The sequence below is a fragment of the Triturus cristatus genome, chromosome 3_1, assembly GCF_964204655.1.
Source record: "Triturus cristatus chromosome 3_1, aTriCri1.1, whole genome shotgun sequence".
NCBI lineage: Eukaryota > Metazoa > Chordata > Amphibia > Caudata > Salamandridae > Triturus > Triturus cristatus.
The window spans coordinates 663,400,825-663,425,310 of record NC_140583.1 but is presented as its reverse complement, the minus strand read 5'-3'; the positions used below and the strand labels follow the sequence as shown (position 1 = coordinate 663,425,310).

At 45.2% G+C, this 24,486-nt stretch overlaps 1 protein-coding gene across 1 annotated transcript; it reads left to right on the top strand.

The window, feature by feature from the left end:
• The first annotated feature begins 13,241 nt into the window (after positions 1-13,241).
• Positions 13,242-13,421, top strand: CTXND1 (cortexin domain containing 1). Its single transcript, XM_085646374.1, has one exon. The coding sequence runs from the start codon at positions 13,242-13,244 to the stop codon at positions 13,419-13,421; it is 180 nt and encodes a 59-aa protein (XP_085502500.1).
• Positions 13,422-24,486: the final 11,065 nt, after the last annotated feature.

The following is a 24,486-nucleotide window of genomic DNA, read 5'->3' as shown; positions in this document are numbered from 1 at the left end:
GTTTTTAAGTTCGCTTGGGTCGGTATATGGTTTCTTGAGGATTGGTTTGATTTCAGCACGTTTCCAGTGTTTGGGAAATGTGGCTGTGAGAAGTTGAAGAGGGTGGTGAGCTTGTTGCTGATCCTGCGGCTTCCGAGTTGGAAAATGTGGTGCGGGCAGGGGTCAGTGGGGGCGTCTGAGTGAACAGAGTTCATGATGGTGTCCTGGAGGGGTGGATAGGGGGGTTAGCTGGTCCCATTAGGTAAGTTGGTGGTCTGTGTTGATTTTGGTGAGTGTGTGAAGGAAATTTCAGGACTTGGGCTGGAGTTTGAAGTTCTTATAGAAGGTGGTGAGTTTGTTGTGGAAAAAAGTTGGCCAGTCTTACTATAGTCTTTGGAGGTAGTGATAATGTTTTCTGTGGCTGATGGGTTGGCGAACTCACTCATGATATTGAAGTGCTCTTTGCTGTGGTTAGAACTGGACTCAATTTGATTGGCTAGGGCTTTCCTCTTTTGTCTCGCTCAGTAGCTGGTTGTAGAGTTTGAGGGAGGTCTGAAAGGTGATCCCTGATGTGTGCTTGCTTGTGCACATCTTCTTTCCAGTTGCTTGCAGTGGCGTTTTGCTGTTTTCAGTTCCTTGGTGTAACATTTTGCCTGCTTGGTGGATCTCCTGTGTCTGCTGGTCTTGATGGGAGCAATGATGTTAGCACAGTTGGGGGTGCAGGAGTTGACATTTTTGACAGCTTGGTCCAGGGGAGATGCAATGTTAGGGCATGATGTGTTTAAGGTGTTGGTCCATTGGCTGTCTGATACTTTGCTTCTACTGTGGTGGGGGGGCTCTGGGTGGCTTGGAGGTGGAGCTGCGGGGCTGGAGATGTTAAAGTGTACGATGGACTTGCCAGTTCACGTGAGTTCGGTGACGTGGCTGTACCTGGCCCTGATACTAGAGGTGAAGATAGGGTCCAGCGTGTGTCCTGTGTTGTGGGTGGTTGGGTGATGAGTTGGGTGAGCCGGACATTCATGCTGCCTTGTAGGCTGATGGTGTTGGTGTTGCGGAGGTCGTCAAGGTGGAAATTCACATCTCGGAGGAAGATATAGTCTTTGGGGTCGATGGCGAGAGGGGTGATGAAGTCGCAGGATGACGATGCAGAAGCTGGGGTGTGGTCCAGGGTGTCTGTAGGTGAGGGTGTCTCTGATGGTGTTTTTTTCTTCTGGACTTTGAAGTTGAGGTGTTCAAAGGTCTAGATGGTGTCTTCTGTCTCAGTGGTGTAGTGGACGTTTTCTTTGTGGATGATGGCAATACCTCCTCCGGGTTTGTTGCTGCGGTCTCAAAGTGTGTGATCTTGTATCTGGTGTGTGTTGCCTTGGTGATGTCGGGAGCGGATGTGGGTGTGAGCTAGGTTTATAATGAGTAAGATGACATTGGCAGTGAGGATGGTGATGAGATCCCGAATCTCGATTGTGTGTTTACAAAGCAAGCATGTGTTGCGGAGGAGACAAGCAAGTTGTTGTGAAGTAAGTGCGTTGTACTGGTTGGTTCATGTGATGGTGGATGGCGTGTTGGCAGGCAATCTGATGATACAGGAGAAAGAGCAGTGTATGCAGGAGAAAGGTACGACAGAAGATTGTGGGGAGGCGCGGCAGTAGCGGGTGTCTGTGGTCCAATGCTCGGAGTTCAGTGGCGGTGTAGCTGTGGGGTTTAGGAGAACCAGGGTTCCTGGCGCTGGGCGCGGTCCAGGCACAAACAGGCGCAGCGGCTCTGTGGCATCCATTAAGTAGGTCCTGGGAAGAGGAAGGGGTGCTGGGTGGCAGTGGCGGTAAAACAAGTGGAAGAAAAAGGAGGGAACAAAACAAGAGAGAGAAAAAGGAGGGAAAAAACCAGGCCAAGGAAGGCACAAAAGGGAAAGGCACAAAGGAAAAGGTGACAAAGACCAGAAGGACAGCCACACAGACGCCGATGGATTGCTTGGTCACTACCCACGGTCAAACTCAGCATTCTCTACTACTGGTGGCAGCACACTATCCTTACATCAAACAAATGACTCACCAGTGGCGCCCTTCAAGCAAGCAACACACAAAATCAATGATCAGGTAACAGCATTTGATCATATCTGGATTACCTTTTTGAAAATTCTGACCCAAAAGCCTGCCCCATATCACATGAAGGCTGACCAGATATAATTCACCACACTATTACGACACGCATCTCCAGATACCTGCAGAACTATCGATCAGTTACTACAGGGTACACAAAATACTATGATGGAATGCATCCAAAATGCTGCAAATGCTGACACATGCAAGGGACCTATCCTCCCACAGTCTCTCAGTTCAGCAGAGAAAATGTAATGTAAGGTAGATTTGTAGACCACTGCTTGTCACCTGTGAGGTTATCCAAGCACTTTGTCCCTACATTTCCTCCTTCATTTATATGTATTGTATTGTATTGTAATTGCATTTTTATAGCGCTTACTACCCCTGACGAGACATCAAAGCGCTTTTTTGGCATGTAGCGTGCTACTCCAGAACCCATAAAGGATTAGGGGTGAATTCGTATAGTGAAATATGAAAGTAAATTGAGTGGTGGATATGTTAGTCAGTTATTTGTATTGAGTAGGATAGTGGAGGGACAGAAGAGAGAAAAAGGTCTGCATTTATATAGCGCTTGCTACCACTAATGGGGTGTTGAAGTGCTTTTCCGGCAAGTAGCACGCTACTCCAGAACCCATAAAGGATTAGTGGTGAATTAGTATAGTGAAATATGAAAGTAATTTGAGTGGTGGATATGTTAGTTATATGAATTACAAACATCCGCGTCGCTGTACTAAGAGCCCCCTACTTGAAGCCTTCCACTCCACAGCCCCTCCTGGACTAGTGATTGATTTACAAAGGGGTCTGCCTTGAATAATGTTGATTGAGTTCTCAAGAGTTATGCAAAACAAACGTTACACTCCCAGAAACCTTGCTACTAAGAGGACTGAGGATGTGGCCCTTCCTCAGAAATGTTGATAACACCTTCATACAGAATATTTTGTTCCTTAGAGGTTGGAGCTGTGCGGCCGTGGGCAGTACTTTAAGAGTAGCACACAACCTGCACCCACTGTTCCTGCGCCGGCAACAGTCCATAACAAAATGCTTGCTTTTAGGTCTGACGTTAGCCAAGGGCTCTTGGTTTGACCAAGTATACTTACCTACAAGGGCTTTTCACCCAGAGCTTTTCATTCATTGGACTATTATTGTGCAATTCATATGCTTCTTCTGCCAACTACAGCAATGGGCGATAGGTCAGCCCAGGATAGCCACTAGCTAACTTTACTGTGAGTAACGACATTCTATCATTCGCGAGGAGCACAGCTAAATGCCAGTGACTACTATGACAATGTAGGATTTTTTTTATACTCAGAATATTTTGATTTTAGCCAATGAAGCTTCCTCAACAATAACGTTTTTGTCAAAAACCATGACAAACAAACCGAACAGACCTATTTGTTTTGCCAATGCTTATTTTTTTTTATAGATTTTTGTTCCACTTAAGCCAATTTGGAATGGGAGAGCAGCTACAGATAATGTGTTTGTTTATCCAAGATTTGGTGTTATAAGAATACAGTATGATCAGAGCAGTCTCCTTCCATAGGACACGAAGCATGTAAACACTTTGAATAGATGACAAAAGTACACAGCAGGAATACGGTATACTCCCAAACACAAGGCATCAGATCTAATAATCTGCAGTTTATAACATCTCATGAAAATAAATTGTGTTGTGCCCCACATATGTAGGTAACAATACGTCTGATGTCCCAACTTTCCTCGTTGCCCTGCGCTACTCCGGCTTGTGCCAGTAATGGTCAAGCTTGACCAACGAGAACTTTACAAAAGAATCAGATATCTTTCAACTGTCTCAGAGTCCAGCAATTTACACTTCCCAGATACGCTATGTTCACCTGAGAGGAGGCAAACTGAGCACTGGCATTGCAGGAGTGGCAGACTGACTGCTCGGTCAGGTACCCGGGGAAGCAAGTCTACCTGAGATGAGATGTAATCAGAGACTGCTGGGCACACAGCCTTTCTCACTTTTCAGGTGAATTATATTCTGGGAGACATTTGAGACAGTGAGTCATGCCTCAGGGTGCCAACAGTTTCAGACCAGACATAGTCGTCGTGACAGTGGAAATGACACTGCATTTTGTCACCGGCGTTGATGCAGCTACCAGGTGTGATGGCAGAAACCAGACCCAGCACTCTCTCACGGGAAGAGCTTTATATGTGAGCTAAGTGTGTAGTTACATGTGTACAACAACGTTGTCCACATTAAATTGTAATTAATAATACAATGGAGAAGTATAGCCATTCAGCTGGAGGCATAATGCTGTGCAGCTAGATTTGAAATACAGTGCAAAATGAGCCATAATGCAGTACAGGTGAAGCTGCATGGTGTTATTAACTAGACCAACAGTACTGTGCAGGCATGGCAGTAATATAGTGCAGCTACAACAGCAATGCACTAGAGAAAGACAAGTAATGCACCGCACTTTGGGGCATAATTCCAATTGAAGCTCATATTCACACCAGAACATGGACTTCTATTGGAATTCTCGAGGGCATATTATCAAGCAAATTATCGCTGCTTTAGCGGCAGTTTTCTGCCGCTAAATCGGCGATAATTTTTAACGCCGTCCATGATACTATACCCCTTATAGAATTGCAGTTGTGAGAAGCTTCCATCTACGTTTTCGTCGCAAGTCTTTAGTTTTGCATTTTTGAAGGCCTGGAGCTGCTTGTTTTTTTTTACTGCTGGAGCAAACCCAGGGTGTATATATTAGCTGCACTTAACTTCATTTATGTGTACATAGCCGAGTGAGAATGTGGGTCATTGGTAAGGGTGATAGTCCACTACAAGTAATACTGCCACTATTCTTGTTAGGTCCAGTAATGATTCAAGTAATTTAAACCGGAGTTCAAGCCCTGGTAGCTAGGACACAGAGCAGACGGGCTTAATTTAAGAAAATGTGCCAAAACAGGTACAAAGTTGAAAACAAAATTGTATAAAAACCCTACTTCCTTTTATAAAAATAGGGATATTTGAATAAACAAAAAAAGTGCACTAAAATGAGAAAAATCCAATAAGGGTAACTGGAGATATGAATTTTCACAGTTTTGAATAAAAACAGTGCCAAAAAGCACAAAGCGCCAACCGCTGGCAACTGGTCCTGCAAGTCTGGGGCAAGGGTAAGGTTTAAAGCGGACTGCAATGGAGCACAGGTCTAATACAAGGCATGGTTGTCCCGGTCAAAGAGTTACCTTCGGACTTAGAAACTTTTATGGAGAAAGGCCTTCATTGACGAGTCATCGGCGAGGCACGCTGTAAGCTGGATCTGAAGCGGGTTTCAACGACAGCAGTTTGCTGAAGCATGGGGATAGTGCAGTCATCGATGAAGGCAGGAAAGCTCAGAGTGGGCAAAATACGAAGTTTAGTCCTAGGAAGGCATCAAGGTCGATGGCTTCAGCTTTGATGGGGACCCCGGTCTCAGTCTGTTCTCCATGCAGCAAGTTTGATAAAAGTTTCTAAGTCCCAGGATTTGCCATTTAGCCTGTAGGAGTACACTCTGACACCAGTCAAGGATTCCAGGACCTAAAGAACAGCACTTGGAGGTCAGTACTCATGCCAGCAGACGTCACCATCAGGGTTCATGGCAGGTCCAGTGAAAAAAGCTTTTATAGCTTTTAGGGCCTTGCCACTGTAAGGACATGTATAACAATAAATCTTTACAGGTCCTTCTTTTAAATGTCATGCATCCTTCCTCATGGGTATGTAAGGCCTACTTAGGGGTGACTTATTAATATTTAAAAGGAGGGTTTAGACTTTCAAAAGGGGTTATTTTCTTCAGTCCAATTTGCCGTTTAAAACCTGCACAGGCAGGTTACTGGTTGCAGGTCTGCAGTCATGTTTTGCATTGTCACTTTAGGCGCCGAAGTACACTAATAACTTGTAACTTACCAGTAGTGGCTCCTCCACTAAGGCGGAGGAGCGTCGCCCCACTGATCAAACGAAAAAATAAAATGCTAATAACGTACCATTATTTTCATTTTATTTTTCCTATTGAAGTCAGTGGTTCTTGGGGAAGGGCTGGCTAGAGCAGGGAGAGGAATGGTTTGCACTCCTTAAGTATGCATGGCTGCTTGGCCGACTCTCTCAGGCCAGCCAAACAGTCCTGCACACTTTGCCTCTTCCCCACCAGGCTTGCTTTACACAGCCTAGTGAGGAACATGCAAAGCCTTCCAATCCCCTTCTGCGAACCATGGTTTGGCGCTCAGACCAATCACAACGGTATCACAACGCTGCATTGCAGCGTTGTGATTGGCTATGGGGAGCCCGCGTGCTTCCTGCTGCCAGCGGAGACAGGAAGAAGAGGACGGAGGAGATGTGGCGGCTGGCCAGCCCGGTAAGTGTTGCATCCGTTAGCTGTAAACGTCCATCCTGCTGTTGGAGGGTACGAGTATCACACAGGACCGATAGGAAAAACGTGGGCGGTCTTAGATTCAAGATCTCGCCCCTCTCCTTACACCTACTTGGGTACCGGTCCTCGGCTTGTGCCCAAGGATATGGATGCATTCACTGTTACACATACACGAGGAGTAGCTACTCTGCCCTTGCATTACAGATAGGATAGGGACCCACCATCCTATCCAATCATTCAGAGGGGCCAACCTTTTGCCCTGAAGAAAGTCCAGGACCTATATAGCCACCCAGGACTGAAACATGTTGGCACTAGGGTCCTAGGACCATAACTCTCCTACAGACCCGTTTTTTTTTTAACAATTTTTAATAACCCAGACAGACCCAAGAATAAAGGGACACCAGGGGTCTGCCTGAGGTTTCTTAATCTTTAAGCCCCCCTGACCTTCATTTATCAAAAGAGCTCCCAATACTGTGGTCGAGCCCACCCCGACTTGTAGGAGTCGGGGTGACCCGATGATGAAGCATGACACCACTAGGGTGTGTGATGGTAACTAAAATAATGTTAAGGTTCCCCTCCCCACACTTATGGTTGAGTTAGGTACAACCTTTCACTAGAGAGGCCCTTGTTATTCTCTTCCTTCCCCTATTTTTTGCCTGATTCTTGATTTTTTTCCCATGTGTAGTTAGTTAACTTAACACCATTGACCACTAGTCGGTCCAATGGAGTACCTTTTGTGAACTATAACTTGTGCCCTAAGGTTACAAGGACTATTGCTCTCACCATGCACAGGACTTAGGTTATATTGCCTTGTGTGATCCTTCATGATCTGTTGAGGAAGGGCCATTTTTTTTCTGCCTTCTTGAATTCCATGTAGTTTTGTACGTTGTCTTTGCCGGCATAGAACTCCATAATTTCACTGCCTGGCTGAAGGACAAGGGTCTACTGATACATGGCTCATATGGAGAAGAACAGTTAGTGAATGTTCTTTATCAGAGTGAGAGAGTTCAGGTCTGTAAATATCTTTACAGTTTTACTTGGATGAAGGTTGGTCCTTTGCCTTAAATGCCCCTGTGAGCAGCCTTGAAGGCAGAGCATCTGTACATCGATATTGGTGAAGCACTTGGGCAACTGCTGTAATATGGTCAATTTGGCAAAGGTATAGGAATTGTTTTTCTGCACCATTTTGAATTCTTTGCTGTAATCGAATTAGCAATAGCTGGGCCTGTAGGTAGTCAGTGTGTATAGTGCACACAAAACTTGGCAGTGTGATAGTCACTTGTGGCTTCTGTGGGTAATCTAGGCGAGGAAAAATGTTGCAATGTTTTCATACTTTAGCAAACTCCGTGTCACGTGGCTCACCTCCACCACCAATGCTCTTCTCCTTGCAGTGCAGCAGAGGGCTGAGATAAAGGGCATCATGGCATTAAGGCAGCTTCACAGCCACATTATTCAACATTAACTTTGCACCATTGACTGCTCTACTGGGATAGTAATGGCAATAAACAACGTTTAACTCAGCTCCTGCAGTTTTGGAGCAGTTACAGCCCACACCTCTGCCTTATGCGAACAATTACTTCCCATATCGGTTGGATACAAAATACTGTTAGATTTGGATTTTTTCCAGTGAGCCTAAAGTCTGAAGCATTACTGCTGGCAAGGTGGGGTGAAGAGTGGAGCCAGGGGGAAGCAAATGATCAGGGAGAGGAAAAGCATAAATGAGTGGGAGGGAGGTTATTGATAAGATGAGGGGGAAGAAAGAACACTGGTCTAGAACACTAGTCTCAGTGCCTTGGGTAGTAGTACCTGGACAGACACAAACCTTGAAAGCACTGAGGGCGAACACGTGTGTTTTCATCACAAAAATGCTATGCACCCAAGCATCCTAGTTCCAAATGGCCATCCCCATTGCCTCGATCGATAGTGAATGCAGTGAACACAAATTTAACAAGGCTTCTATGGTTATTGGACCACGTCCCCTGGTCACTTCTTTCATTGAGCAAAGACCTGCCATTACTTGTCCACAAATAGAGGTCAAGAGTCAAAGGTAGATTTATCCAGGTCAGAGCCCACAACCTTGCTATTCCTGGGCCATCAATTATCAGTGGCTTTGTCCCTAAGCAACCAGGATTTCAGAGACACTACTCCACTGGGACATGGCCAGGTCTTTAGGGGTGTCATACTTCTAGTTTTCAAAATACAATGGATTTAAAAATGTTTTATATTTTAAAGATTCATCTGCATAATTTCTCTAAGTACAGGACGGGTTGGGACTGGTGCAACCCTGATAAACCTTTTGCTCACTCTGGCTTCCAAACCGGACTCCACCACTGACTAAGCGGTTTTCTCTAATTTTTGTTTCACAAAATCATTTGAAACTCCAAGCCGCCCTCCCACAGCACTTGTCACGCTCGGAATGTCAAAAAGGTACTGATGGGCAGCAGAATATAAAACTGCAAATGTTCCTTAGTGACTACTGTAGAGATAGGCAAATAGCCAACACACAACTTCTTGCTTTACTATTTCAATGATAGAAATAAGATAACCACTGTATTGACATTTTTATATATACGACTAACGCTTTCTTCAGGTCTAACATGCACACATTGAAGTGAGTTTTCCTATTGCATGTAGCAGCTGTACACACAGTTTTATGTCGCATCAGGCTATTGGTTTTTCAAGTCATACATAATATAAATATTAAAATGAGCTTTTGGTCAGTGGGCCTTATTCATTGCTCTGTTAAACTGTCATTCAAATTTTGCTTCCGCCCACCATAGCATGTGTCAATGGGTCAAATCACTTTTGCCATTGGCTAATTTCACTATGAATTACTGCACAAAGCCTGTGCACATAGATGACATTCACCTAAAAGGACTTGCTTTCTCTACAGTGACAAAAGTGATAAATATTTTATTTTATATTAACTTTAAAAAGCAGCTCTTTATTTTGCCTGCAATTCGGGTGCACAATTAGAAGGCAATATATTTTATGTCTCTTTTTCTAAGGTGTTATAAAGTGTTTAAATTTAATTTACAAATAACAAAAAATAATATTAATAAAATGCACGGCTATACTGAACGGTTTGCAGTTTAAAAAGCATCACTAACAAAACAGCTGCAATAATGATTTAGTATTGTAATCTAATTTTTTTTCAAACAGCAAGAGATGGCATGTTTTCGGTTTTTAGGTCTCGCCTGAGCCAGCGCATGCGCTGTCCTGGCGAGACATTTAGGAGTGGAGTTTTAAAAGTGCTGCCACAGGCTTTTGGTGGCCTAGCGCTTGCGTTCACGCGAGCATGCACATGCGCAGCCGCCATGTGGCTTTCTGTCAAGGCTCATTAAGCCTTGCGTGCCTCAATGAGCTTTCACTTTCGTGCTTGTTTAGATCAGCTCCTCACGCTCTGTGATCCCGAGGAGCCGCTCTGTCTTTCTACCACCTGTATTTTTATCTCTCCCCGGCAGCCTTTGTTCCCGGCTGCCTGCGGCCTGGCCTTGGCCAGCCTAATTCAAAGCCAGCCTGTGGAGGAGGTTGGCAGTGACGCTGCGCCCGACATCTGAGCCTTATTAGCGGCACTGGGATCCGGGGTGGGGGGGGGCGGCTGCTGATGTCTGCAGCCTGGCACCTCACCCGCAATGCTTCCCGCTAAAAAGGCCTCCATTTTACAACTCCCGGGCTTGTTTTTTTCAACTTTGAGCACAAGGTGTGCATGGCCAATGCTTGTTCCTTTAGAAATGCTGCTGTTGTGTTTTATTTCCTCTTGGTAACCGCTGGCCCAACTCCAGTTGGCCTGTTGTTCCTTTAGAAATGCTGCTGTTGTGTTTTATTTCCTCTTGGTAACCGCTGACCCAACTCCAGTTGGCCTGTGTTTGCACAAGAGGTTGTGTAGCTGTTTCGGCTCCTGTTTTCTCTCACATTATAGCAATGTGTACGTACACACACACACACACGTACACGTACACACACACGTACACACACACACACACACACACACACGCACACACACCCCCCCCCCCACACACAAGACACACATCTCTTTTGCTCTCTTCTTTTCGTCTTAGGAAAAAACAGTTAAAACCTGAGTTATAGTTCTAGCTAAAAAGTGATAAACCACTGAAATCCACTATTATGGTTATACTATGCTCACGACGCACTACATGACAGTGCATGCCTCCAGGTGTGCTTTTTTTTCTCGAAAAAGCAACGGCCCCCCTATGCAAACATATCTGACGCTCATTGTTTGCGCTGGGCTGCTTCCTTTTCTCCCCGAGCTGCTCTGGCGTCCCTGTTGTCAGCATGCGGAAATAAATGAGCCGGTTGGGTGGAAAATTAAAGGTCATGTGTCCTCTCTTGCGGGATTGTTCCAGTTCTTAAGCTTCCACATAAGAATTGGTTCTTTCAATCAAACTTTCAATGTACTTGTGATGATCACTCTTTAGTGAGATGTGTGCAGAAGCCTCGTACAGTATGGTTAGCAATTGACTCTGTGTCGCCAGGAACACCGTGCTCCAATACCAACCTTTCTTTTTCAAAGCATTGTTTCATGCGTGTTTGTGCAGTTGGTTTCTTTGAGGTGAACCAGGAATACAACTCCCAGCATTCTTGTGTCCCTGGTGACATGGAGTCATTTAGTAACCTTTCCATTAATGCCAGGTGAGGAGGGTTTCCGTGCAGTATAACATAGCTGTTGCTAGTGCCAGGAAACCCTCATAGGTATCCGTTGCGCCATAAAAATAAAAATTAACCATTGAACCAGCCTGCGAAGGCCAGACATATTGGCTTTGCCAGTGCTTGTTTATACCTATTCAACTGTACTTATATTTGAGGGTCCATGGTTTTTTATATAATGTATGACACATCCAGCGACAGTGACTACATAGTTAATGACAACTGGATTTGGTTATAATTTTCAGTAGAAAAAACACTTACATTTGGAAGTTAGGGTTAACCACGACTCCCCATCAATCTACCGCTCATTAACACACACTTGAAGCCTCAGTGGACATCATAAACAATATTTAGGATTTCACTGGTAACACTGTATATCACCGTAACACTGACATCAATGACTTCACTATGGATGAGTCAGACAGTGTAGCAAAACAAAACCTTGGTACTAACATATCACTAGGCCATGCAATTCAAAATTGACCAGGTCTATGAAACCATAGATCATCGCTGCTGTAACAAATTTGCCTTTTATCCTATTGCCATATTAGAGGGGAAAGTGCTAAAGATGCAAGAGCCTGTTTTGGTCAGGGGGAGTGGATCCTGTGCTCACATGGGCGGTGGGTGCACTAAATCCATGGCACACTTGACCAAAGGCTGGTCACAGCGTGTCTGTACTGACCAGGCCCTCTGGTCAACCCCCCACTCTGCAGTCCAATAGCCAGACCCTGCAGTGGGTTATGTCTCGTCTTTAGAGGGCTTGGCACAGGGCCTGGACCTTGAGCAGGGCTGCGGTCAATCACTGCTGGACACTGCCAACCTTGTGTGACGTGGGTCAAGTTCATGTTGGAGGGTGGCCCAGAAATCAGGTGAAGATGAGGTGATACTTATTAACAATAAATAGTAATAAACGCCAACACAACTCCAAACAAACGTTAGCACATATTGTCATGTCATCGATGAGGTGATCTGCGAAGACATCAAATTGGTGACATCTGCGACATTCTACGAGAAGCCATGAACTGTGCATTCGGGGCAAGTTATGGTTAACCATAACTGGACAATTTCTTTGGGTCCCCCCACTCCACACAAAATCACAACCACGATATCACTTTGGCAGTATTTTTCAGTGTGTACATGTAGATGTAGAAGAACTATGTTTATAATACATTAGGGCTGAGGTCTGATGCTTACATTATTCTAAATTGCCTTTTCAGGATGGACAGTGAGAAAATGGGGTAGCTACATCGGTTTGTCAGCGTTACAGGGACACCAGAGCTCAAGTTGTTCTTACCAATGGGGAAGTGAGGCCCAACTACAGGTTTTACAGGCGTCAGCATCATATCACCACACATTAACCCTGTTAAACCCAGACCATGAGAGGTAGTTGGGAAGAAGTGGTCATTGTTCTAAACATGTGCTATCAGGTGCTGGATACACTGGGAAGAAAGGGTTATAGCACTCCAAACTGATTACAGTTTTTAACAGGAAATCTGAAAATATATGTTAATTGAGAAACCCTGACCCCCCAACATGTAACCCCAATTTTTGCTATGGACTTCGAGGCCTCATTGTATGCTCAAATCCTTGATCAGGTATCCTTGGGCTCTCACCATATGATTCCAATATTTCTCCAAAGCCCCATTAAATGATTGTAATCTCTATAACGATAGCTAGAGTACTCATCAATTCACCATCAACTGATGCCACCATTTACAAGGGACCCTGTAGGGTGCATTTCCAATCTGTGGCCCGTAAAACAGCCAATGGGCAACAAGCACTTAGAAGTATGCAAGTTTTTTTAATTGTAGTTGAAGTTATTACACTGGCCAGATGAAGATTAAATGGAATTCCTTTCACTTGCTCCATAGCTTTGCAAGTTAATATTTTCTGCATTGCCTCCTCTTCCAGTTTCAAATTATATTGGCTGTGCAAACCATCTGCCTTCCTTTGACCATTTTCTATTTCGCCCTTTCTTCCTGCCATTACTCCTCTTCATCCTCCAAATTTCTCTCTGCTCCTTTCCTTCATTGGAATGTACAACCATGTGGCTAAGACTTTCCCTTTGGTCGTCTTGCAGGAGGAGGAGAATGATGAGAACAGTGCAAACACGAGCTGGAGCCGAGAGACGCGTGCCATGGAGGAGCCAACCCCAGAGTCTGCCTTCATTGATGTGGACAAGGGACTCACTCTGGCCTGCTTCGTCTTCCTCTGCCTTTTTCTGGTGATGATGATTATTCGCTGTGCTAAGGTGATTATGGATCCTTACAGCGCTATCCCCACCTCCACCTGGGAGGAGCAGCATTTGGATGACTAATTGTGGCTCCCAGGGCTGATTCCAGTTCGAACCATTTAGCACAATTCATTTACTTGCAACAGGAGACACAGATCTACCCACCCTGGTGCAGACACGAGTAAGCCAGGTCACATTGAACTAGGAACTCCTTCCTGTTCCACCTCCAGATCCAGAGTACCTTGACCTGTTATGAGTATGAATTAGGCGGATGCCGAATTAAGCATCACAGCAAAGAAGGCATAGTGTCATGCCACAGGCAGCCAGGCCACAGCACTTTCATTTTATTGGTATCAACTGTAGTCGGTGAGATCATGGTGTCAGAAAAGCTAGTGCGAGTACTCCAGCGGTCCTTTCACTTCCACCTCAGGATGGTTTCGTTTCTTGCTGCAGGGACTCTCAGGTGGTTTGCAGTGTTCCAGCCTGTGTTCAGTACTCCCCTCATGGTCAATTATAAAATCTGGGCTTTCTCTCATGTCAGTTATTGGTGAGTCAGCAATTCCCGAGGCCTGTTGTATACCATCCAGTTCAAAGGTCACCAGAGTGGTAGTACAACAGAACAGGCTGTGTAAATTCCTCGGCTTTATAACAGAAGATATACGAGCAGGTAAGGGGGGTAGGATGAGGCATGGAACCAGCCTGGATGTCATTTGTGGGGGGTCCTCCCTATCTGCTCTATATTCTGCGAATTACATGTTTGGGAACGTGCAAACGCTCATCCTATCGTCTTGGACTCTTCTACAGCCATAAAAGAAAGAAAAAAAGGAGCGGAAGAGGAAGGCATTTCAGGGTGTACCCCTCCCCACACACACACAGATGCATTACTCGAAACCATATGGAAATGTGCAACTCTTCTGCACATGGCTTCATAGCCAAGGTATCGGCAGTAATAATAGACAAATGGGAGGCTTGCTACCTCTAGTGAAAAGCACCTTGAACTCTCCAGAGCGGCACTTACACACTTTTGTACATGATGTGGAGTGTGAGCAGCAATAAAGATGAGAATCTGCCTCGATACCTGCGTTCTCTTCCTGGAACTGCACGAGCTAGCAGAGTGACGTCAGAACGGGAGCTTGTGAGGGATGCTTACAAGGCCGTGGGTGATGCGATAGCAGGTGTATAGGACATGGGCTTGTGTGTGATGCTATAGATGTAAGATAGTGAACATACCTGGTAGTACGTGTGTGTGATGACACTTGGTATGCCAAGGGCATAACATAAACATTAATACATTGTATGATGTATGGTTGTCTGGTACCATTGTCCTTGAAAAAAAGACATTAAGCACTCAACCCCACCCCCACCCTGCCTAGCACCCGGTCTCCAAGAACATTTGTAGACAAGGGCATTGCTCAAGTCTAGCCGGCACCTCAGCTTAGCAAATGGAGTGCCTGCTGTTGAGATCCCCAGCAAGGTCGATTTAGTCATTCAAACTTCCGATGGGAGTAAACTTAGTACCAATTTTGATTTGAATAATAACTGTATATAAAATGTTGAATATAAGTGCTATATAAATAACAGATTCTTATATTTAGGAGTAGCGGGGTTGCCATGGCTACCCCCCTCTAAGAGCTACCAAGCGAAAAAGACACAAGGCTAGACCAAGACGGAAAAGTAACAAAATGTATTTAATGTATTAATAGTTTTGTAGGAGTAGATGTTAAAATAGAAATGGGATGGGGAATGTATGTGGTAGATTAAAGGTCAGAAACCAGACTCAAATAAAGGAGGTAAATCATGCCATAGTTTGAGAGACGCAAGATTTAAGGGCTCATCTTTTATTGTCTTGGAGCTCGTAGTTTTTGTGGTGATAACTATGATGGGAGCAAATGGAGAGGGCGAGCTGTCCAGTATTTTACCTGGATAACTTTGTAGATGATAGTGATTTGTATTTAATGTGTGCCAAGAGTGGGAGTTGGAGCTAGCAGATGTTGTTGTAATTGCAGGTGATGTTGTCTGGCTGGGTCCAAACTGAGGTTGCAAGGTGTGCAAAATAACGATGGACTGGGATGTGCCAGAGTGGCTAAGATTCCTTCAAGCATTCCAGCCATCACTTTTTGAATACTTCTGCAGGTGATGTTGTGGTACTAGCCTTGAGTGTTGATACGGTAGGTGAATGAGTGGATATATGTTTCAGGGTAAGAACGGATTACCTAGGAAGGCCACTGGGGCGATCACTCCTCTGAATTTAGGTTCAACTTGAAGACAATGAGGCTGAAAAGAAAAAATGGTACTGCCCAGAAGGTGAAACAAAACTTACTGTGGGATTCTGATGGGCCAGGGAAGAAAAACCTCCGTATCCAGAATGGGGCAATAATACCAGGTAGATTATACGCAATATGAATCTGAGAGACAGTCTAAATAGCACACCAAATGTTGAATCTCAACAATGTGCTAAGAGCAGCAAAACAATGATAATCCAGAGGTACATTAAAATAAAAAACCTCCAAGGTGAGTGTAGCAGTAGATAGAAAACTCTTTAGGTACCCTGACGCAATGGGCTTTTTGGGGGTTGTAGTTTACTTGGGGCGACATGTAAGATCTACACATGCACAGAACGGGTGTCTACCCAGAGAGACACCAACAACATGATTGTGAGCACTCTGAATATCCAAACCAGAATATTCGATCACAAAATATTGAATCTGAACTATCGACAGGAAAGTATAGTCTATACCTAACTCAATATACATGTACCTTAGAAATGTATATATGTCTTCTAGGTATATAGAAATGGAATTAGGAATAGTAAATGTATACTTCCCTACATACATTTACCTTTAGACATTTTGTGTCTCGATATTCTTGTACCGTGATATTCGGGCAGTCGATATCCAGTAGTACAATTGACAGTGACTGCTTAGTCAGGGAGAAATTAACCCATGGAGATCTAATGACCACATCACCACAATTTACCAAGGGCTACCACCATCACCACAAAATATGTGGCCAAAGCAGGATCCTCCCCGCTGCTGATTAAACAAATGTGGAACTCACCCAGAACAAAGCAAAAATAAATACGATAAAACCGGGAGCCCTAGTTATGAAATATCCAGATCAAGCTGAGCTGAAGGGTTTTGTGCCAAGTTTTTATTCCAAGCACTGGAAGTGGTATTTCTTCCAGGGTGCTGGAGGGTATCAAGAATCATTAAAATTATGTTTGCTGGGCGTCACAATACATTGCAGAAGGTATGTTTTTCGAGGAATGGGCCTTGTTAAATGGGAGTAGGCATCCTTCCCTGCCGGTAAGGCATGCTTCTATGACCACAGCGACAAATAAATCCTGGCACAAGGCCCACATCTTTGGAGTGTTCTGAAGACTATTATTTAAGCAGCATTTTGCTTGTATCAACGCCTCTCCACCGTGAACTTAGTCCTGTCACAGAGTGCAAGTGTTTAACACACTTGGAAACTTGGGACACCCTGGTACCCACGTCCCATGAAAGCAGTGTATATTGTTCCCAACCCAATGTCTTGGTAGTAGGGGCACATGTGATAACTTGTGTGTCACTAACATCCAGACAATCTGGTCAAATACTCAACACTGCTGTTCACACACAAGGGGCAGAAGCACCCTGAAGTGGTTGCTAGGTCTCATAAAACTATTTTTCCTCCCGATTTTATTTTGCTGTCCAACATTAAAGAGTGAAGATTCTCCAATGGTTCCCTTTATTTCATATTTCTATAAGGCAGCACCACTGAGCTGCGATCACAGGAGTGTGGGTCTGAGTAATGTCAAGTCATAACGGTGCGAGGTAGGAGAGTGGCGCAGAGCAGTTTATGCGTGAAAGCACTGAACAAGCAGCAATCGCCGTAGGTCCTGACTGAACTGTGTAAGCAGAGAGAGCGATTTGTGATCTGAATATTAGAAGAGGGGTGCTAGAGAGGAAGATTTAGGTGCATGGGCAGAGCTGAGGAGGACCTTCGGTCCTAAGTCACAGAAGGTATGAGGCACTGAAGTTCAGGACGGAGGTGCCTTAACTGAGTCCCAGTGGTGGAGCTTTATGATGTGATGCAAATCTGATCTGAGCTGCATTGGCAGAACTTAATAATTATGTGCAGCTTTGTACTGGAATCATAGGAGTGTGGAAGATCAAGACAGAGGTGTATTGGAAGAGCTATTTCTGGCAGTCCTTTATAATTCCATTGATGAACATAGGAGCACTGGAGAGCTGCCTCTATGTGAAAAACTGGTGTGGGGTGCTGCAGGCTGGGATTGATAATGCTTTGAAGAGCCGCAGGTGAAGATCATCATAAGAAAAGTGCGGTGTGGGTCAAAATTGGTGTGCACTGTAAGCGTGGTGTGGGTGGCTGCAGTACTGATATAGAAGCGGTGCTGATGGCAGCGCTGACATTCACTAGCAACGTTATGTATAGCTGTCAGGTACCGAAGAGCATAGGCGTGCGTACCTCAGGATTTTTCTTGAAGTCTTGTGGATTTTAAGCCCTCCTGCAGATCTCCAGGAGAATACATGAATTTTCTTTTAATTGCAGATAAAGAAAGGGTTACATTTTCTCCCCACACTTCAAAACACTGCAGTCTTATGGTTCACAGAGTGGCTATGAGATGGATTAAGATACCAAAGAATTCTTCTTTCTCAAGCTCTCCAAAAAGGAAACATATTTCGATAGAAAAAGAAGACAAACATCTCTCCAAAGGAAAGAGCGCAGAGGATAGCTGAAAGAAAGGATTGATTTGTGATTTCAGCAAGGCAAACAAAAGAACCTGAATATTCCATTCACATTATGTGGAATGAGCATTTAGCACAGAATACAAAGTCAATTATGCCTTGACACTCAATAATAGATCGTGATAACTACCAAATTTAGTATAATCATTTTATCAACCTCAGAAGACTATACGTTTGATTTAGCCGTGCAGTATGTTCTGCAGGATACAAGCTGACCATTGCAGCAAGTGCGCAACCCCTGAGTTATCTATGAAGGATTCAGCCCTGTGACCTGCAGGCTGAACAGCGCTCTGCAGTTAGCACATGGCCTTTGAATTAACAGTTACATTAAAAAACAGTTGTGAAAAAAATATATTAAAATATAAAACTAAAAGTCTCAAAGGTGGTGGAGACACAAGTGTTACACACTACACATTTAAAAAAAAAAAAAGGTGTGGCTTTCTAATATGTTAATGAAAATCAAAGAAAGAAAGACCCTCAAATATGGCCGCCACACTACGCATCAGCATCCATACCCGGCCAGCAAGGCAAAACGGCAAAGGAGGAGGTAGAAACAAGAAGCAGAGCGGAAGAAGAGATTGAGACACAGATATAGAGGCAGAGGCTGAAGTGATCGAACGAAAAAAAGGAGAGAAAAGTAAATTTCCTCGAAATTTAACATTTTATGGCAGAATCAGACATTCTAATTATGCATAATTAAAGCTTAGTGAACACCAATGTTGGCGAGACTAGTTTAACATAAAAAGTCTTGAAAGTGGAGTTCGGCGACCAACTGGATGGTCTTAAAATATCCTCCAGCCTAGCTCCTAAGGAAAAGGTCTTGTCTAGGGCTCGTCTACTACATGACCCATCTGAAACATCTAGCTAAACTGGAGAAGTAGACAGGTGCACTATTTCCTGAACAATACAAGCAACTGTTTAAAGCCCTAGGTAAGGCCATCAGGCACATTCTCATACTTCTTTAAGAATCTAACCTCACACAACTTGGGGCTGGCCGGGAAAGTGGAGCAGGAAACTACTGGTCTGTTGTATTTGATCTTTCTGCTGACCGCATACACTATCCTGTCCTAAGTAATGGAACATTCAATCAAGTCCAACAACCGGACATCATTTACATGAAATAAGTCGTAATGTTTCCTAGACAAGCTTTCATTACCTGGCCAAATGCAATACAATACAGGTTAAAAACCCTACTGACATTCAAAAGCTTAGAGGAGCAAGGTGACAGGAAATTAGATCGTCTAATCACCTTGAGCAGCTTACAAATCAAAGGATGACCTACCCAAATCGCTTATCCACCACTAGGACATGGCAGGCCGAAATGGGTAATATAAGGATTTTACCAGACGATAAGCTTTTCCCTGACTCATCTAAAGTCAAAAGTATATTCAGAGTAAAAACAAGATCGGGCCACAGGATCAAGTTCCCTCTCCCAACACCAACCACACCGGATATTCCAGGCCAATCATTGTTCTGTGGGCAACTGAAGACCAGGACTGTTTGATAAAGAGAGTAGTTCCTTGCAACATTTCCAGCACTGTCCATTGTTCCCCAAAATTCACCAAGTCATGAGTGATAGGTCAACCCAAATTAGGAGGTTAATCTCTCCCTCTGTGGCCCATAAGGTGGTCCAGGGACTGAAGTAACAGAAGCAGGCAATCATTGGACATCTCTGTAAGTACTCGGAACCAAGCCTGTGTGCTCCACGCTCATGTCACCAAAATCACCTATGCTCGTCGCCTCCTGGTTCATACTGCCACACAAGATATCACCAGAAATAGGGGAAACACACAGTTCAAACCTTTGCTCTGGTCTTGAAGAAATGCATCTACAGTGCTGCTTCTGAAGCTATCTGATTTCCAGTTGAAAAAGACTTGAACCTGTTTGAGCATCGACTTATTAAGTACACAAGAACTATAGCCGCTGCATGCTTCCTGGGGTCCATTAACGGCGCTCGTGCCCCCACCCCCTTCTCTCTTTTATACAGCACCTTCATATAGATTGTGACCCGGTTGGCTTGGCTCTCTGCTGTGCACAAATCAACATTATTACCGATTCTAGCCAGACTACTAGGTCTATAGTAGAGGTGACAGCCTCCTCATGGCTTTGCAGAAGGTGACCAAGACCCTAGACATGTTCTCTTCCCGATTCTTCACATGCTGAGATTCACCTCTTAGTCCCTGACATACATGAAGCTCCTCCATCCTATGACAGGTACTATACCATATCAGAGAGTTCTATTGCGCCCCAAGTGATTGAGCTTCCGTTTCTGTGCCTTGATCACCCCACCCCTCTCTCTCATTATTTTCCTTATGCCCACTCCTGTTTGATTCCAAAGTGCTCAAGCCAAAATATTCTAACACGTTACACAGATAGTAGCTTTGCCCCCATTTGCCCACAGTGGCATGTCCTATTGCAATGCGGGTTTGTACTTTAAACAACCCCTGTGTATGACTCCTCATGTACCCTCACTACGGTGCTGGAATGTTTCTGACGACCATTTGTATATTTTCTTTTTTTAAATGAGTTGGACCTGAGCATTCAGTCTGGAAGAAAACAGATCCCTCTATGGGGCACCCCAACTGAGGGTCAGCTCTTTTAAAACCTGTGCGTTCTCTGAGCTTAGCATGGATCCCAAATATTCGATTCTAGTCTTGGAAACACGATCAGATTTCACTTGGTTGATCGGAATTCCACGTACTGCAGCAGTCGAATGGCTTACTGCACCTGGTACAAGACAGTGTCTCAGTCCTGAACAATCAGAAATAAGTCCTTCAGTTAAATAAGTAGTCTGATCCTGTGAGCCAGCAGTCAAACAATCTCTGGTCTCAGCACTGAACTCCCACGCCTGCTCTCTAAAAGGGAATGGTCTGTGGGGTCAAAATATGGGGGCAGAGAGGTAATCATCTTTTAGGTCAAGCTGTACTATCCAATTGCTCGGTCTCAAGAAGCCCATCAGCAACAGATCCGAGCCATTTTGAAGTGTCTGTAGACCAGTTGCCTTTGGATGTGTGAAAGGTCTGACACCTTTCTCTTTCTTTTCCAATGGGGACAGGTTACTGGAGAGACCCCTTCGGTGGAAAAAAAGGAGCTTTTATTTGCCTACTTTGCCTCCATGTTTCATACTTTCTGGTATACCAAGTCCTCCAAGTCTTGAATAAAAATGATAGTGTGTTGTATTACTGTCTCTATTCCAAAGCTGTGAATCATCTGAAGAGCCCAAGCATGCAAGGAAATCTCCTGCCACTTGGCTAGTGTAGAAAATCTGTCTTTCCTGCAAAGCCACCCAGGATTGTTCTCCTTTTGCTGAACCCTATATTTATGCTGACTCGGTGCACTTTACCCATGCAAATCAGTAGTAAAGAGCCTGTGCTACCCCTTTACACATGATTGAATTGGCATATTCCGAACCAGTATATTTAAGTTTTCTATAAAACCCTAATATGTGGAACATAAAGTAACCAGGCCTGAACTCAAATGCTATCAATGGACTGCATCACCTATTCTTCTGCCACTGTAGTGGATGGCACAAACATGACTTCAGCCTGTGAAGCTTGACTGTAGCAGTGTAGAAACTGCCAACCGATCTCTCAAAATAAACCCTCATGACAGAATAAAACCTAGCTTTTAAATATTATGTAATCTCTATGTAGGTCTTGTAGCCCACAAGTCTGGGTGCAGGGTATTTAAAAGTAAGATATGTAGAACTTTAATCTTAATGTGTCCTTAAAGTGACTAGCACCCAAAAGTTATTTTTCTGTTTGCTGTAGAAAACCAGAGTACAGATTAAAACCTAATACTGTATCTCGGGAATGGGTCTAGCTAGAAAAATAATTATGCAACTGTTTTTAATAGTTATTAGAATCCAATTCTAGGGAGTAGGATTTTTAATAAATATTAAGGAAAAGTAACTTTAAAAAGTTACCTTTTCCCTGCCTGAGGTTCCTGGAGGCTAATTTGCATTTGCTTGCCAACTTCTCTGAGCCAGTGATTATCGTTTGAATAGGTGTGAAAAAGGAGTAAAAAAAATAGCCTAACCTGAGTGGGTGAAATTACTCCTCTGAACCTCAAAGAATATACAGGGTAGGAGCTAAGAGCATCCTTTGTGACACTACAGTGTCAAATTCTGCATGAGTATCAAATCTCACTAACTAGACAGGTCTGCTGGGTGCATACATAACACCACTTGGGGCGCACTTGAAAGCAAGGGAACATGATGCCAAGACAATTCTTGTGTATTTACTGTCTGGTTGCTGAAGAATCCTACTTTTGTCCTACCAGACTTTTGTCTCTGAGCTTTACATATAACACTTAAGGTACACTTTAAAAATAGGGAGCAGGCTGCCAAGACAGTCTGTATGTATTGACTGTCTGGTTGCTAAAGAATCCTGCTTTTGTAGTAACAGGCTTCTGTCTCTTGATTTATTATAGTTACAATGGCTGCTTCAAGTGGATTTTAGTGTTAGATGTGAGAGGACACTAAGACTACCATAGTACATACCCCACCACACACACTACTAGCCCTCAGGACCCATGTTTAGTGCAACCACATACTTTTGCCATCTTGAAAATGACCAAAGTGGATAGGGTTGGCCCCAATAATTTTAACCCCGTTGCAAGGGTGTGCCCATGAGTTATTCCCACCCATTAACTAGGGCCAGGAATAAATGTGGCATCTCCTTGAACCAACACTAGAACACTGCTGGACCTGAGGAAGAAGATGACTGGACTTGCTGCCTGTGCCCTGAGAGGGGTCCTGAAGGACTAGATCTGCTCCTTTTTGTAGCCAAGACAAAGAAGTGGACTCCATGGGTCCATAAGGCTGACTTCCTGTTGAACCTACAGCGATGCTATAAATGATAAGAGCCATCTACTGCAGCTGACCAGTGGCAATTGGACCTAGACTGCCCTTACTGTTGACCTTTACCTGACACTCTGCACATCTCTAAGTGCCTTCCCTAAGGTCCTGGGGAGCTTTAGAAGTATACGTTTTTGGTGGATTAGGACTTAATGGACTAAGTCAGAATTAAAATCTTTGACCAAGGTAAACCTGGCCGGTGTATCTGACCTGCACACCATTGCAGTCATCCTCAAATTGCACCAAGGTCCCAGTCAACAGCGACCAGTAACTGTTAGACGGACCGGGAGGGTCGGCCGAGGACAATGGGAGAGGTCTCCGGGGAGAGCCGTCTCCAGCGATCGTACAGATAAATAACTCCCCCCCCCCCCCCCCACAGACAGACACCACACAAGGAGAAGATTCAGCGTTCTTTATAGGCAATTTCTTACGGTACGATGAAATGGTACAAGGAGGTCTGGACTCAGGGGTCCCCTCGATTCAAGTCTCTCAAGGTGGGGAAAGGGGGTAGCGGGACAGTCTGGTTACCAGTCTGGTAGTTGAGATGGTATGGTGGATGGCTCACAATCCTCGAGCTCGGTGTTCTAGCTGGGACGGGCCGCGGCAGCGCCAGCAGGTCCCGGTGAAGAGGGTCGATACACGGTCCGCGGCAGCGCCAGCAGGTCCCGGTGAAGATGGTCGATACACGGTCCGCGGCAGCGCCAGCAGGTCCTGGGAAGATGGTCGTTACAACGGGCCGCGGCAGCGCCAGCAGGTCCCGACGAGGATGGATGTTGCAGAAGGCCGCGGCAGCGCCAGCAGGCAGGACGATAGTTCACAAGGTAGGGCTACGGCAGCGCCAGTAGTCCGTCAAGGCTGAGTTCTCTCGGTGTCTCTCGACTCCAGGATACAACTGTCGTCCTGCTCCGGAGCTGCCCTAGTTATAGGTCTGGCGCCCTTTGATGTCCGGACCCTCGCACTTGGAGGTCGGAGGGCCCGGGATGAAGGTGTCCAGACACCCAGCAGGGGGTGGAGCCAGTGCCTGGGGGAGCTGGAGGCGATCGGCACCTGGCGGGGGAGAGCCCTTGACGCTTCGTTCTCCCATTGACCTGCCAAGTGGTCCGCTCACCTCCTGGGTGGATGGTGGTGCCGGGATGTCGGGGCCGGCCAGGCCCAGGGCTAGGGTCGGGTGGAGGCCACGCGGCCTCGTGGTGCAGGGCCCAAGATGGCGGCTTGATCCGGCCGGGGGAGCCGGTGGTGGCTCGGTCCCGTGATACATGGAAGTCCGGGGGCAGGAGTTCCGTCGGGGGACGGGGTGCGGGTGATTCTTGTGGGTCACGCCTGGCGGGCCGGGGCTTGGGCCCTGTCGTGCGGGGAGGGAGCAAGCCCTTCGTGTGGCCTGTCCAACATGCGTCCCCCCCAGCTGAAGGCGGGGAGAGTCACCCATCTTCCTGGGGACTCTCCTCGTCGAGGCGGAAAAAGCGTGACAGGCCATCTGCGTTGGCGTGGTCTTGGCCCGGTCGATGTTCCACGGTGAAGTCCATTCCCTGCAGGGAGATGG

Excerpts from the sequence above, each read along its gene's own strand:
- CTXND1 (XM_085646374.1), top strand. The coding sequence starts at position 13,242 with ATGGAGGAGCCAACCCCAGAGTCTGCCTTCATTGATGTGGACAAGGGA.